Raw genomic sequence first — 17,578 nt, 5'->3', positions numbered from 1 at the left:
CTCTTATTTCCAAACTTGGCATAGGCCACTAGGTCTAAGGGTTTGCTTCTCTTATCCTCATCCTTCTCATCTCACTGTTCACATTTATATCAGATCTGAAGTATTTACAACAGTGGCTTAAGTAGTGACACTTAATCATTAAGAAAGGGTCCTAAAAATAATCTAAGCAACCTTAAGATTCTAAAGTAATTCACTAATAAACTAAAGAGTAAAGTTGTCACTGCTTTACTCCATTTGCCATTGAGATATTGGACTGTTATCACTGTTAAGGTCTGATCAGATTTGAATTAAGAGCTTAAGACTCAATTCTAATAAGCCTAACAAGTCTAAAATTCATTTTATAATTGTTTAAAGGCTTTGCCATTGAAGTAGTGACTGTTTTCAAGTGAATTTTGGGCTTGCTATTGTGTAATTTGTTTGCTGCTCTATAACAATGATATAGTGTAAAAGGATCTCTTGAAATATCCTAGATTGCATTGGTGTCTTGATAATAGCCTTCCATTCACATCTCTTGTATCTCTTCTTGCATCAGTGCAAAATATCACATTAGCATGGAAGGATCCTTCCCATTCAAAGTGTTAAGGTGCTAGTTGCATTTGGCATATTGCATCATCTTTGCATTTTTGCACAGTATATCTTGGTATCCTTGGCATCTCATTTGTGTAGTTGCATTAATCTTATTGAGGGATCGCTGTTAGCAATCTCTTGTTCAGCTTGTCAATATTGTGTTTGAGATCACCTAATGTGCTTCATTGACTTATGATCTAAGTAACAAACGTTTTAAGATTTTTCTTGTGCCTAATTGTTTCATCAAAAGGAAAATTGAATAAGATCTCATTAACACATTTTAATAAGTTCTTGAAGTAACTGGAACGCTAATTGTGTTTCATTGGAATTGTTTCATTAAGATAATCTTTCAATTGCTCTCTAAGTGCTTCACCTAATTGTTCTTGTGTTGAATATCACTATAAGTATTTTGATTTCAAGTGGTTAAATCTTGTTGGTGTAATTGGCACATTTCGGGAATTGTTTCATTAAGATAATCTTTCATAAGTGCTTCACCTAATTGTTCTTGTGTTCAATATAAGTAATTTGATTTCAAGTGATTAAATCTTGTTGGAGTAATTGGCATAATTGGCACGTTTAATAATCTCATTGAAGCAATCACTCATATCTTGCATCTTCATTCTAAGTTAGCATTTCTAAAACATACCTCCAAGCATAAGCTTGGTTGTCAGAAAATAGGACCACCTTCTTCAAACAATTTGAGGACTCTAGACCCTCATTTGCAGTTAACATGGGTGACCTTGCAGTTCTCTTGCAGACAATCCCTTGTAGGAATGAATGCACCTAGGTGGTTATAACCCCATGAGAGGTATCATTAATGAGGCCATAGCCTCCTTCCTTTGGGCTTCTCTCTACAACTTGCGGTCGAGACTAGTTCCAAAAGAATTGAGGAGAAGGATTCACATAGATTAGGCATATAATTAAAATCAACCAAGAACTTGCATTTCACATAGATCTAGGTCTCACACTTCATTTAGGATAGAATTTGCATCTTGCAACAAATGTTCGTCCAATAACTTCGAATTTAATTCACATTGTGCAAGTAACTAATTTTGAAGGCACAAGTCTCTAACTTGTGATCTTAAGGAATCTAATGAAATCATGCTTAATAATCATACTTGCCTCTTAATTTCAACCAAGTTGCTAGGCCATTCAGTTGTGTCTCCTTGGCTTGTTGGTTCCCAACAAGTTGTTCATCATCTCATCTATAGGAACTGCCTCCCTTGGTAGTTAGGAGACAACTTAAACAGAGAGGGTAGGGATCAGAGTGACAACCCCTGCCCTGAGCGTTTTTGCAATTTTGTGTACAATTTGAGTGACAACAAGAAGCAATCAAAGCTGTTTTCCATGATCGAAAGCTGCCAAAGTTTCTATGGGGAGAAGCTGCTAACACTGCTGTCTATGTCCAAAATAGATCTCCACATCGAGCCTTAAACAACAAGACTCTTGAAGAAGTCTTCACTGGTGAAAAGCCCGAGGCTGGGCACTTGAGGATTTTTAGCTGCCTTGTCTACTTTATGTGCCAAAAGAAAAGAGGAACAAGATGGAAGCTTCAGGTAAGAAAGGTATGTTTGTTGGTTATTGTGAAAATTCTAAAGCTTACAGAATATATGTACCTAGTCAAAGAACTATAGAGTTTAGCAGGGATGTAACATTTGATGAAGATGCAACTCTTGGAAAGGTAAGAGAGACTCCTTTTCCTACTGCTAATGTTGATAGACAAAATGATGCCTTTGAAATTCAAGATCCTGAGCCTGAGCCTGATCTTGCTGATTAACCCATGGAGCCCATGGAAACTCTACAAGATGCTAATAGACATGCTGCCCCCAAAGGAACTTTTAGAGAAAGCAAGAAACCATGCCGGTTACAGGGATACATTGTAGCCATGAGCAACATTATTCAAATTGAACCATGCCCTTTTGAAGAAACAATGAAAGATAAAGTATGAAAAGATGCAATGGTTAAAGAATATGAATCTATCATACATAATGATGTATGGGAAGTAGTTTTAAGGCCCAAAGGTAAGTCTATTGTGACTTTTAAATGGTTGTATAAAATTAAACATGGTGCAGGATGATAGTATTGAAAAATATAAAGCTAGATTTGTGGCTAGAGGTTTCTCTCAGAAAGAGGGAATAGACTATGATGAGATTTTTGCACTTGTACACTGATATACTACCATCCGATCTATTGTGGTTCTAACTGTTAGCCAGGGATGGATTCTTCACTAAATGGATGCAAAAATTGCGAAAATTAAAATAATGATTCATATAACCATTATATTTTAGAACATCATATTTAAATTTAATTAATAGACTCACTTAAAAGCGCAACATAGTTACTCTACTCCAGATAAACATGTCAAACTACGAGACTTGAACCTAGGTGGGGAGGATCACAATGATTCCAACTAACGAACAAAGATAAATGTTAAATGAAGTTAGAGGAGGAAGTGTTTAGCTAAATTTAGAGGTGCACTAAATTTGGTAGAGGGACCCACAGGTGGGCCGAAGGCGCAATTTACATGTTGTCTCTTTATTTTGACTTAGGAATTAATTTTCCTATAGTCAAAAAGTGAAACTATCTCAGTCATCCATGAGATTTAATCTCAGCCATTCGTGGAGATGGTGGGCTAGGTTGACTTCAAAAGGAGGGAAAGGGCATAGACTTGGCTCATTATGCATCAAAATTATGTGTTTTCTCTTCAACAATAGAGCGTAGCGAATTCTAGCACTAGGGTTTCATCTAAAGTGCATACCAACAAGAGAAAAGAGGTCACATAGCCATCACAATCTTCAGATTCATGCTTCCAACAACAATGCATGAGTTCTTGCACAAAGCAACTGCGCAGAAGGCCATACAAGACTCTGTATAGAATTCGTACTGTGCAGAAGAGGGAGGTTGAGTGGGTTAGATTAAGTCCAACTTGGTGCTAAAGGGTGTTGGTTGATTTCTGAGTGAAGGGAAAGGATTTCCATCTTCTATGTAATTTTCAGAATTTGCTATTGCTGAAGAAAAATAAAGAGAACACATAAGTTGCAGGTTTTCCCCAGTTAGGGTTTCCTGGGTAAATTTATTGTGTGCTTGTGTCTTCAAGAATTTATTTTCCGTTGCTATTGTTCAATTAGAATACTCAACAAAATTACCAAATTTGTTTTGAAGCTCATTTTTCAGTTCTTTCATCTCAAAATATTTATTAAATTAGTAGTTGGATATTAAAAACTAACATGGTATCATCGCTGAGCCTCTGATTGAAGACCAACATTATTGTTTCCAGTTTAGGAGCAGGTGAAAGATGCAGGGAAAGGGCACAATTTAGTTCAAGGTTTGTGTTAAGGTTTCTGGTAGCGTGACCTAGGGTTTTGTAGCAATTAACTTATGTTAGGGTTTTCTCCTAGCAAGCTTTGTGCTAGGGTTTCTGAGCAACACCAACAATGAAATGGCATATTTGGGGCTGAGATTTGAGGACCGCCTTGATGGGGCCTCAAAATTCTGTTCTTGGAAGGAGAGGATTGGTGTAGTGCTGGAGGAGTCAGAGGAGTACAATTTGAGACAACTGTGACCTTGAGTAGCAGAGGAGTCAGAGGAGTACAATTTGAGACAACTGCGACCTTGAGCAACAGAGGAGTCATTGAGTAGAGCTGTGACCTAAGGGAACTTTGGCATAGGTGTTTGGGTCACTTACACCATGGAGCACTGAAGATTCTCAGAGAGATTGCTACAGGACTACCACAATGCAGCGTAGATTAGAATGATGTGTGCAAGGGTTGTACACTTGGAAAATATGCCAATACATCCTTTCCCAATAGAGACGTTAAGGCCAAGAGCATCTTGGAGTTCGTACATTCGGATGTCTGTGGACCATTTTCCTCGCCATCCCTCATAGGATACATATATTATGTCACCTTCATTGATGACCACTCGAGAAAGACTTGGATCTTCTTCATGAATAAGAAAGATGAAGTCTTCTCAAAGTTTGTGAAGTTCAAAGCCTTGGTGGAAAACCAGGCTGGTAGGAAGATCAAGGCGCTGGGGTCAAACAAAGGTGGGGAGTATATCTCTATTGCCTTCAAGGATTTGTGTGCTAAGGCAGGCGTCAGGAGAGAGCTCAAAGCACCTCATAACCCTTAGCAGAATGGGGTGGCTGAGCGCAAGGATCAAAGCATTGTTGGAGTAGTTAGGGCCATGTTGCATGACTAGGGGCTGCTAGTGTTTCTTTGGGCAAACACATGCAACACTGCAATCTTTTTGCAAAATAGGAGTCCACACAGGGTGTTGGGCAGAGTCACACTAGAGGAGGCTTTCTCGGGCAAGAAGCTTGATGTGCATTACTTATGGATGTTTGGCAGCCTAGTTTACTACCATGTGTCTTTTGATAACTGGAAGAAGTTGGAGCCCACAACAGAGAAGGGCAGTTTCGTGGGCTACAACGAGATACATAAGGCATACAGGGTGTATGTCCCAACACTCAGAAAGACATTGATCGGGCATGATGTGAAGTTCAAGGAGGAAAGGTCTCTTAGGAAGGCATTGGAGCCTAAGCAGGGTGTAGCACAGGAGGAGTAGTAGGCTCCCAAGCAAGAGGCTCAACCAACTCCTTAGACTTCATCACAACTAGTCATTGGGCAGCTTGAGCAACATGCTAATGAGGAGAAAGTGCAGGAACAAGAGGTGAGAGTAGAGCGAGTGGAGCCCACTTAGCCAGTGACTCTTGCACAGGGAGAGGATGAGCTTGGTGGGTAGATCAGTTGATTAGGGAGGGTCAGGAGAGAGTTGGAGCTCCCAACTCCACATTCAAACAGAGTAAAAAACCACAGAGATATACGTGGTACGTGGCACTTATGACTGAGGTGATAGACTCAGAGCCTTCTTGCTATAATGGGGTAACTTCTTAGCAGGTATGGCGAGATACCATGGTGGTGGAATATTCCTCCATCATGATGAACAATTTCTGGGAGATAGTGCCAAGACTAATTAGAAAATCAATTGTGGGATCATGTTGGGTATACAAGATCAAGCACGTAGCTGATGGGAGTTTGGAGAAGTGCAAGGCTAGATTTGTGGCCAAAGGGTTCTCTCAGGTCGAAGGGATTGACTACAATGAGATGTTCACACCAGTGGCCTGATATTCCTCCATTAGGACCATATTGGGGATTGTAACGTAGATGGGGTGAAAGATCCACCAAATGGACATGAAGACCACCTTAACAGAATTGTTGAGGAAGAGATATATGTTGAGCAACCCGAGGGGTTTGAGAATTTAAGCAAAGACACACATGTTATGTCTGGATAGACAACTACCTTCTTGGATTAGGCTTCTCCAAGAGTGAAGTTGACCCTAACCTGTATTATATCGTGGTTGGGGGGCAGTATCTCATTCTTGTGTTATATGTTGACGATTTGATATTGACAAGGGATGGGAAGCTCATTAGTGACTGTAAGAGATCTCTTGCAGAGGGTTTTGAGATGAAGGATATAGGGTTGATGCACTATCTCCTTGGGTTGCAGGTATGGCAGGGTGATGGGGAGATCTTCTTGGGACATGGTAGGTACACGCAAGAGATTCTGAAGAGGTTCCACATGTAGGATTGCAGGTCCATGACGATGCCTCTAGTCACGAACTAAAGGAATTTGGACACTACCAGAAGTGAGCGAGTAGATGCTATTCTCTATAGGTAACTCATAAGGTTGTTGATGTATCTGTTGAACACATGATTAGACATTTTCTTTGCAGCGAACCAATTGAACAAGTTCATGGTTGAGCTGACCAAATTGCACTAGGTTGCTGCCAAGCACGTGTTGAGTTATCTTAGTGGCATAACAAATTATGGATTGTTGTACTGGTAGGTTGATGGTGTGAGGCTTCAGGGCTTCACAAATGCAGATTGTGGAGGGGGTTCAATAGACAAAAGGAGCACTTCGGGTTGTTCTTTCAGTGTTGGGTCAACAACTGCTTCTTGTTTCATCAAGAAGCAGAGAGTAGTGGCACTCAACTTAGTTGACACTGACTACGACTGCCAACTTGGTAGCTTGCGAGGCCATATGGTTGAGGAAGCTACTTGTTGGGTTGTTCTGTCAGAAGTTGGAGCCCACAGTCATACACTGTGATAATCTGAGCTGCATCAAGCTCTCTGAAAATTGAGTGTTTCCTGACCACTCCAAGCGCATCGAGACCCAGTACCAACATATTAGAGATTGTGTTGAGAGGGTTAAAGTTAGATTCCAATACATGCCTACAGAGGAGCAGACAACTGATATTCTAACCAAGGCATTGGCAAGGGGCGAATTTGTCTTCTTTAGAGATAAACTGGGTGTAGCACAAAACACCTTCCTCTCTAAGAGGGATTGTTAAATGAAGTTAGAGGAGGAAGGGTTCAACTAAATTTAGAGGTGCACTAAATTTGGCAGAGGGACCCATAGGTGGGCTTAAGGTGCAATTTACACTTTGTCTCTTTATTTTGAGTTAGGAAAATTTTAATTTTCCTATAGTCAAAAAGTGAAATGATCTTAGCCATACATGAGATTTAATCTTATCCATTCGTGGAGATGGTGGGCTAGGTTGATTTCAAAAGGAGGGAAAGGGCGCATTATGCATTATAATTGTGTGTTCTCTGTTCAACAATAAAGCATTGAAAATTCCAAGACTACAGTTTCATCTACAACGCAGACCAACAAGAGAAAAGAAGCCACATAGCCATCACAATCTTCAGATTCGTGCTTCCAGTAGCAGTGCATGAGTTCTTGCGCAAAGCGATTGTGTAGGTCATATGAGATTGTACAAAATTTGTATTGCGCAGTAAAGGGAGGTTTACTGGGCTAGATTAAGTCCAATTGGGTGTAGAAGGGTGCTTGTCGATTGTTGAGTGAAGGGAAGGATTTTCCATCTTCTATTTAATTTTCTGAATTTTCTATTGTTGAAGAAAATAAAGAGAACACACAGGTTGCAAGTTTTCCTTAGTTGGGGTTTTTGGGGTAAATTTTTGGTGTACTGTTTTATTGTGTGCTTATGTCTTCAAGAATTTATTTACCGCTGCTATTGTTCTATTAGAATGCTCAACATATTCAATAAATGTGTTTGGAAGCTCAATTTTCAATTCTTTCATCTCAGGATATTTATTAAATTAGTAGCGGGCTATTAAAAACTAACACTAAACTCGATGGACTATTATCAATGCTATGCATATCATATTAAAAAATTAAATTAAAAAAGTTATAAAACATGTAACTATATTATAACTAGTATATACTATAGATCCAATTCAACCACGGATCTAGCAAGCATCGAGAGGGATCTAATCCGTTGAGGTGAAAACCTCCTTTAGAATGCAAAACTTGAAAAAGGAATGCACCTTAAACGATTTGAACCTTGGGCGATTGATAGATATATGATTAAGATGTATCTATATTGTTTCGAGCCACACACACACACACCATGTGTAATTTTTCATTGTTTAAATTACATTTTTGAATGCATAAAGAGTTCAATTCCAACAAATTTTACTACCCATCTTAAACTTGTATTTCCAACAAATCTTTACTACATTTCAAACAAAAATGACCAAAAATTATAACTTAAAAGGGTCCAAAATGTATAATAGTGAGAGTGCTTGAAATACTTTAACTTAAGAATTTTTTTTTTTTTTTTTTTTTCAATTATTATTTTATTTATGATCCACATTGAATTTTTCATTATTATTAATATTTTTTAAGTGCCACATCAATTTTATATTATGAATTAAATGAATTACTTGTCTGTCCATTATTAGAAGTAATTGAATTTTTTACTTTCATTTACAAAGTCTCTCTTTCACAGACATATACTTACTTTTACACTTTCTATCCATGTATAAATATGAAGTTGATATTGAAGTGTATTAGTTAAGATGGATATTCAAGTGGTTTATATAAGCTCTGTATTGATTTTTTTTAATTATAATAATTATACATATTTCTTTGAAAATATAAGGTTTTTATTTTTATTTTATTTATTTATTCATATTTTATTGAATAATTATTTTATCCTTTTATAATATCAATAACCAACCAAGCGAGAACACCGAGGGTGGAATTATTGATGTTTTATAATGTTTTTAATTAAAACTAATCAATGTGTATATCCATTTTTTTTATTAGAACAAACATTGTTTTTAATTTAGAGAATATGTTATTTTTATTTAAAAGGAACATGTTCAAATTCACATTGACCATGGACAGAATCACACATTGCCCTCATACTGGGTTGTAAAATGCACCTCTTGATCAATCAATGTTTTAATTAAATTAAAAATACAAATATTTCTGTATATATAGATGTGAAATTTATATAAAATATAAATAATATTATTAAGAACCAACATAGATCCATCTTAACTCCGGATCTACCAAGTGTCAAGAGGAATCAAATCTCTCGAGGTGAAAATCTTTCCTCAAGTTTTGCACTCAAAAAGAGGTTTGCATCATGAAAGATTTGATCGTTCTTGGTGCTTGGTAGATCTGGAGTTAAGATGGATCCATGCTGGTCTTATGGAGCAAATCAATTTTCTGCTTATCCTCAATAAAACTCTTTTTTGTAGATAACACAGTTTAGGAATTGTTGAGAATCTTTCATTGATACATGGGAGATGGCATGGCCATTTTCATTTCATGGGAGTTTATCCTTCTTGTGGTATCAGAATAAATAAAAAGTACCCAGATTCCCAATCAATCCTTTAAAAATAACGTGGAGGTAGTGAGGGTGTCAGATTGGCTTTAAGGCTGATTGATTGCAAAGATATTAACATAAAGTTGCATTTAAGGCTCTTTACATGTCAAAACATGGTATTAATTTTGTTGAGTGCTCTCTTTTCTGTGCCATATTTTGTTGTCTCAAACGGGAATTTTACTGTTTATGCTTCATTTAATGGTTATATTCGTTCATATTGCTTAAGAAATTTGTAGACTACAACCATTTTACATTCTCGGAAGGAAAAACTAGAGGTTTAGCTACAAGTTTTCTGAATGTAAAGATCTGTTAAGTTCTTATGATTTTCTTTGTTTATTTTGCAGGAAATGTTTGGAAAAGATGGACCTTGTGAAGATGAAGTCAGTGAAGATGAAGACTGGGGACCCAATAGGAGGCGTAGAAGAGTGAAACAGCCGGATACAAATACCACTAAGGATTCTTCAAATGAAGAGAAAGAGCATGTTAGAAAGGAAGCAGATGAGAAAGTAGCAGAGCATTCACAAAGTAGCATAAAGGATAAGAAACATATTGTCAGACTGCCAGCTAATGCAGTTGAGGTACTGGACATATACTTTGTTGCTGTGCAAACTGCCACTTGGAAAAGTTCCATGGAAATTGAGATGGTTAGATGGATACAGATTGAAATTTATGCAATATATTATCTCCATTTTATGATTTATGGTTTGCAACTCAGAATAGTGTTATCACTTAAACTATCACCGTAGGCCCAAAGTCTTTGCCAACAGAAATTCAAGTGGAACTTGGAAGAGTCAACATTGTAAACCCGTACTGAAGATGAGTAATCAGCTGTTGATATCCGTTTTTGTATTCAAACAACAATTAAGGTGGAAGCTGTCAATCAGCAAGTTTGTAAGCCTGAAATTTAAAGTTGAGTAGATGCTCGAGTTTTTTTTTTTGAAAGGGTTTTCTCTAGTTAAAATCAGTGTTATATTTATTGTTATCAGGATTTTATTGCCAGAGGCACTGAATGAACTTATTGGCAATATCTAGGAAAATATCTGAAATTATCAGGAAACTTAAAAAATACAAAAATAATCATTTTCTTTCAAAAGTTGAACATCTAAAGCAACATCAACATCAAACAAGCACACTAACATCAAACAAGCACAATATCACATAAATATGGAAATACAACTGCAATATAAGATGTCAATGTTGATTTGGGGTAGCATCGGATGTGCTCTAGCCATGAAAATTGGTGGAGAGGCTAAAGCACATGAGATCCAAGACCCATAAATGGCTTGGGCAGATTCTTCCCGGTTTAGGAGATATTAAAATAATTATTTTTAATGGAGTTCCTAAGTCTAAACTTAGGAAAAATAAAATATTAATGGGTATTAATATAAAACTGGGTTAGAAGGTTCCAAATGACATGGATCAAAGCCAAATCTAATCTTAGCAGTTGATTAGAGATGTAATCTCGGCTGTTGAAGGACCAACAGGAAAAGTATAAGAGGCTTGAGGGTCAGTTGGAGAATATACTAGAGTGATCAATCATTCGATTTACTAGAGCGGGGTTTGCTAAGTAAAGTCAAATTAGTGATCAATTTGCAGCGAGGGGCAGTGAGTACTGGACAGAGAGGCAGAGATAGTGCTGAGAGACCAACGCAGAGGCAGAGAGGCAGACGCAAAAGCCAGAGCGGGCCATGCAGAGGCTAGCTGGGATAGTGTAAAGGCCAGAAGGGCCTGCGTCATCCACGCAGAGGGAAACAAGAGTGATGCAGAGGCCATAGACGCTGTGCAATGCCTCAGAGTGCTGACGCAGAGGGTTTTGAGGCTGACGCAGTGCTTCAGTGTGCTGGAGAGGGTTTCGTGGGGTAGGTTTTTTGAATATCTGCTTCCAAATAGAGAGGTATTATTGTTGGTTATTTTTCTTTGTCGGGTGAGCCAGTTTGGCACCCAGTTGTGCTCAAGGATAGACTGCATAATAAAATAAACCCTCAGAATTGCTTCACCGGTTTTCCCGCATTGGGTTTTTCCGAGGACGATTTGTCCAAAAATAACGATGTCACTTGTCTGTTTGCTATTTCTTTCAACTATTGATTTATAGATGGTTGAGACTGTATTGTGTTTATTTCGATGTTTATATGTTTAAATAACTTGTTCGTAATTAACAAGTAGAAGAAATAAACCAAAAGAATACAAATAAAATTTCTAACGAATAGACTTAGAAATTTCAACATGGTATCAGAGCGTGGTTGCAGATCACAGGAGAGCTGAAGGCACCAATTGAAACATAGCATTTGAAACAGAAACAACTGTCCCGAGTGATAGAAGTTGTTCCTAGCAGAAAGCGACGGAGAAGGGTTGACGCAGAGGGACTGCATCATTAGTTCAGGCCAGAGAGAGGTCAGTGCAGAGGCTGAGGAGGGCAGAAAAAGGCTCACAAAGAGCCACGCAAAGACCAGGAGGGTTGACGCAGTTGGCTTGGGGAGCATTTTAGCTAGTGCTGGGATTGCGTAGAGCCTAGAGGCTCAGTCCTTCGGTTGCCGGGGCTTAGGAAGCTGTGGGCAGTTTGTGAGGAGTGAAGCTGGTGGGGTGCTGTGGGCAGAATAGTACCTAACGGGGCAAAACTAAGGTGGAGGGAGTCACTACTGAGGCGGATTTCTAGCTAAGGAATCCGGATTAGTGTTGCAGGTGCATAGGAGATCGGAGAGGGGCGACTCAACGGTTGGCAGGTGGATTTCTCGGAGGGAAATTGAGACTCAGAGGGAGTCTAGCAGAGAACTTCCAGACGAGAAGTAGAGACTCAGTGGAGTCGAAAGGAGGAGTAGAGAGATGGCCATGAATGCACTTTGGGATCAGGACAGGTTGGACGGGGCGTCCAACTTTGTGGTCTGGAAGGCCAGGATCTTGTCCATTCTAGATAGACATTGCATCAAGGCCTTCACCTTGAGAACAGTGACTATCCCAATTGACCGGACAGAAAATGAAGAGTACGAGGAGGTAATGGCCAAGGCGAAATGCATCATCCTTGATGGGGTCAAGGATCATGTGGTCCAACATATTGTCGAGAAGTAGACGGAAAAGGAAACGTGGGTGCCTTGAAGTTGTACCAGTGTACTTCCGTGTAGAGGAAGATGTTACATTAGAATCAGCTGCGGTCATACCAGATGCAGAAGGGGGAGCAGATTGATCACTTCCTCGGGAGATTGAAGGAGATCCGGAACCAACTAACTTCCATAGGGCCACGCCGGATCAGGAGTTGATGGTGAGGACCGCTCTAAATGCAGTCTTCGAGGATTGGGAGACATTCGTCTAGAGCATTCTGGGCAGAGCGAATCTTCCAGATTGGGAAGAATTGTGGGCGGCTCTTCGCCAAGAAGAGATCAGACAACTGAGCAAGACGGGAAGTAGCAGCAAAGGAGTTTGGATCAAGAAGGAAGAGGAAGAGGATGCAGCTCTGGCATCTGCAGGGAAGCAGGAGAAGAGGAAGAAAAAGGACCTCTCCAAGGTCAAGTGCTTCAACTGTGGGGAACTGGGTCATTATGCGAACTAGTGTTTGAGGAAGAAGAACAAGGGAGAGGTGTTTGACTCCAAGGCAGTGCCAACGAAGGTGGAAAAGGAGGTAGAGGAGGATGACAATTGTGCCATGAGTGCTCATGTACCTCTAGAGAAGAGGTGGGAAGACATCGAGCTGTAGTCAGGAAGACTACAGTCAATGAGGGGTAGGATCCTTGAGGTACCCAAACTCTTGGATTATACCTTGCTACGAGGGCCCTGAAAAGAGAGTAGCAGGACTACGGGATGTTGGTAGAAACGGATGCGGATGAAGCAGCAGATAGTGCTACAGTGCAGGAGTCCCATGCAGCGCAGAGCTAGTATGTTGCAACAGTGCGAGAGGCACAAAGAGGGTTGCAATAATGCATGATGGCACAGAGAGGTTTGCAACGTGCGAGAGGCAGGGAGTTGTTGCAGCAGCGCAGAGGCAGTAGAGGGAGCACTTGATAGCGACAGAGAGAGCTTCAACATCGAGAGTGTTTCTAGCTTGATAGGGATGTCAGTAGTTGGGTGGATCAGTTACTTACTTCTCAGTAACTGAGTTGCAGTGCAGTAGCACGATGCAACATGATGAGAGGGGGTTGCAGTGCAGATGCAGTGTTGGGAGAAAGGACTAGCAACAACACGGATGCAGAGGGAGTTGTTGTACGGATGCAACAGTGGCAGTGGCAGGGCCATGGGCAGTAGAGCAGGATGTAGCAGTGCAGAAGATGTTGGGCACGGAGGCCTAGCATCGGCACGGGTACCGGTGTCGTATAATCAAAGTGATGCTCAGTGTGTAGTATTACTAGAGCACAATCCTCGCTAAGAGGGAGTGTTGATTTGGGGTAGCACCGGATGTGCTCTAGCCATGAAAATTGGTGGAGAGGCTAAAGCACATGAAATCTACAAGACCTAGAAATGGTTTGGGCAGATTCTTCCTGGTTTAGGAGATATTAAAATAATTAATATTTTTAATTGAGTTCCTAAGTCTAAATTTAGGAAAAAGTAAAATATTAATGGGTATTAATATAAAACTGGGTTAGAAGGTTCCAAATGACATGGATCAAGCCAAATTTAATCTTAGCTATTGATTAGAGATGCAATCTCGACCGTTGAAGGACCATAGTAAAAGTATAAGAGGAGGCTTGAGGGTCAGTTGGAGAATACACTAGAGTGATTAGTCATTCGATTTACTAGAGCGGGGTTTGCTAAGTAAAGTCGAATTAGTGATCAGTTTGCAGCGAGGGGTAGTGAGTACTGGATAGAGAGGCAGAGATAGTGCCGAGAGACCAGCGCAGAGGCAAAGAGGCAGACGCAGAAGCCAGAGCAGGCCACATAGAGGCTAGCTGAGACAGCGTAGAGGCCAGAAGAGCCTGCATCATCCACGCAGAGGGCAACAGGAGTGACGCAAAGGCCATAGAGGCTGCGCAGTGCTTCAGAGGGTTGACACAGAGGGTTTTGAGGTTGACGCAGAGGCCAGGAGGGCTAATGCAGTGCTTCAGTTGTGCTGGAGAGGGTTTCGTGGGGCAGATTTTCTGAATATCTGCTTCCGAATAGAGAGGTATTACTGTCGGTTATTTTTCTCTGTCGGGTGAGCCAGTTTGGCACCCAGTTGTACTTAAGGATAGACTGCATATAAAATAAACCCTCAAAATTGTTGCACTGGTTTTCCCACATTGGGTTTTTCTAGTGACGAGTTGTCCAAAAATAACGGTGTCACTTGTGTGTTTGCTATTTCTTTCAGCTATTGATCTGTATATGGTTAAGACTGTATTGTGTTTATTTCGATGTTTATATGTTTAAATAACTTGTTCGTAATTAACAAGTGGGAGAAATAAACCAGAAGAATACAGATAAAATTTCTAACGGATAGACTTAGAAATTTCAATAGTCAAGTGGTACATCAGAAATTGATATTGAAATATGATATTTGTCCTGAGCCACGGCCCACAATTCATGATTGGATAATATAAATCAAATCAAAACAAAAATAAATGTATCTCATGAGATGATCATCATGAGTCATCTAGATACTACAAGGATAATCTTGATGCGCTAAGATATCAATGATTCCCTCTACCCCTTTTATGGGCAAAGGTCATTGTTGGTGCTTTTATTCTAGAAGTGGTAGGTGGACATGTTGAGGCTGAGCTTGAGGTGGAAGGTGCAACTCTTGGGGTTAAGGTGGAAACTAAAGTGGGTTGTCTTCCAATTCTTCCCCTAGGTGCCTATCTTTGTGGAGGTGATAGCATTGGCTATGGTACTCTCTCAATGTTCTCCTTCCACTCCAAATTTGTCTCTCTTAAAAGTGGAACATCCTTGTTATGAATAAAATGTTCATAAAAATATTAATTAAATAAATAATATTAAAAAATGATAATAATAAAAATAATTAAATAATTATTTAATTAATTAGTAACACCATTAGTTATGAAAGGTCAAAGGTCAAACAATGTGACCATTCACCTTCATGGCTAGTCAATGCCTATATAGGAAAACCGCCACGAAGGCTTGTAATCACCATTCAATTTTTCAATAATAAAATATATCTTTACAAGAATTTATACACTTACATACAACTATCTCTACAATTGTGTTTTTGTCTCTAACAGTGGTATCAGAGCCTTCGATCCTCCCGTCTGCAACATTGTTCATCCACCATTGTCTTCATTTTTCCCGCTACGTATTTCTTGCTGGTCGCTAGGTTTGGGTTCCCCTGCATCCATTGACCCTCTCCTCTCCATCGTGTTCCTTCCTGTCTGCGCTGCTCCTCTGATTCGATCCACCCGCCTCCACGCCGTTAGTCCCGTCGTTCTGTCATTCTCTACCTCCGTCGACATCTCTATTGTTCCATGCCGAATCGCTCTGAGCACTTGCTCTCGACTACCCCCACACGCTGTTCATCAACTCCACTGCCATACATCTCGATCAAAGTTTCCGTCTATCCCAACCAAGTCCGTCTGCCTTGTCTGTTGTCCTTTTCTTTGCCCACTTCATTCTGACCACTTGTATTCCATGCCGCAATTCTTCTGAAGTCGCAGTCAACACATAAAGTTAGCTGTCACATCCCTCGATCCCGCTTTTTGTTCCTCGATCATACAATATCATTTTATAAGTAGAGCTATATATATATATATATATTAACTTATATAATTAACTATTATATAGTTAACATTATTATATATAATAAAAAAAATAAAAAAATAATTATTATATATATAGTAAAAAAAGGTGGGTTTCGCCAGGAAAAACAAGAACAAGATGGCGAGCAACGAGGAGTTACAATCTGACATTAACCGCTATAGGGATGAAGTTAATAGCGCGCAATATCGTCTTAGTAACATAGAAAAATCACAAACATAATTTAGGGAAGGACAAAAGAGGTTGATGTCGATGATAGAGCAAATATTGCACTTCAAAATTGACGAAACCACCCAAAGACTTGACGACCATAGTGAACAACTTAATCAATTAATGGAAAAGGTGGACATGCTAATAGTTCAAACTTTTGAAAGACCAAAATCTAGCCTGCAAAACAAAAATATGCATGGACCTGCAGATCCATTTGAGATATGCTTTTCAGGTAGCCAATATTACACTAAAATTCTAGAAAAAGACTATTAGCGGATTAAAAAGGAGGTACCCAAGTATGATAGTAAAGACTAGAGTGGCACTATTGTTTGGGTTAATAAAATGAAAGCCATTTTCGAATCAAACCCACCATTAGGTGAATGTGAGAAAATCATGACGACATTTAACAATTTGGAAGTAGAAGCATATGATTTGTTCCTATGGTGGTCTAGAAAATGTGACACCCATTCTTTTCATTGGAAGAATTTTGTGGATGCCTTGCTAGAAAGATTCTTCTACTACTACGAAGATGATGTCTACAACAAATTTGTTCATCTCAAGCAAAAGGGGTCTCTAAGCGAATATACCCACGAATGGGAAGTATTTGATACACGACAAAGAGGATTTACTGATGAACAACTACTTAACATGTATAGATGTGGACTTGAGGATTATATTCGTGCATAAATGAAATTATAAAAACTAGAAACTATTGAAGAAGCTAGACATGCAGCAAGGCTTATTGAACAAAAAAGTAAGCTCAACATGTCGTCATTCAAGGAAGATGAAAATCAACAACGATACTTGGATAAGAAGATAAACAAATGCAAATATTTTGGAGACAAATGGATGCCAGGACACAAATGCCTTAACAAAAAATTATATAATTATGAAGTTGAGGAAGAGCCAGACTCTTCAAGTAATGAGTTAGAGAAAAGGACCAAGAAGAAAAACAATTGTCCAAGTGTGGGGAAAATTGGACACTGGGACATAAATGTGAAGACATGTCCTTACGATACTATAAAATAATAGATGGAAGGCAAGTTGAAGTACAAAAACCTGAAGGAGAAACATTCTAACTCACAATGCAGATTTAGACCCTGAAGAAACATCACAAGAATCATAATTAGCTGCAATCTCATGTGTCTAGCAAAATCAGGATGAAGAAGGCAATTTTTCAAAAGGTCAAAAACAGCAAGCGATTGCAAAATACGTTCCACCACACTTTCGAAAGCAAAGAACCCTATCTACTAGAAAAAAGAACAGTAAGCTTACAACACCACCAACAAACATGACAAGGAGATTACAACCTAAAACCCTAAAGCTTAAAGGGATCATAAGCTTAATGGGGTAGCAAGCTAAGTGGGCTTGATTGTGGGGAAAACTCCACAGTTAAGCGCGCTTGAGCCAGAGGAGTTCTGGGATGGGTGACCT

At 39.4% G+C, this 17,578-nt stretch overlaps 1 protein-coding gene across 4 annotated transcripts in view; it reads left to right on the top strand.

The window, feature by feature from the left end:
• Positions 1–17,578, top strand: part of LOC149169455 (pathogenesis-related homeodomain protein-like) — a 167,331-nt gene that overhangs the window by 97,601 nt on the left and 52,152 nt on the right. For all 4 annotated transcript variants that reach the window (XM_089428699.1, XM_089428700.1, XM_089428702.1 and 1 more), the window contains one exon: positions 9,613–9,846. In XM_089428699.1, coding sequence (XP_089284825.1) covers positions 9,613–9,846 — 234 coding nt within the window. The remainder of the gene's footprint in view (positions 1–9,612; positions 9,847–17,578) is intronic.

This window comes from Pinus tabuliformis, chromosome 4_2 (genome assembly GCF_031772625.1).
Source record: "Pinus tabuliformis cultivar Carrire ecotype Pingquan chromosome 4_2, CPIR1, whole genome shotgun sequence".
In the NCBI taxonomy this organism is placed as follows: Eukaryota; Viridiplantae; Streptophyta; class Pinopsida; order Pinales; family Pinaceae; genus Pinus; species Pinus tabuliformis.
Note: the sequence above shows the minus strand (reverse complement) of the source record. Positions and strands in the feature narration are given on the sequence as shown.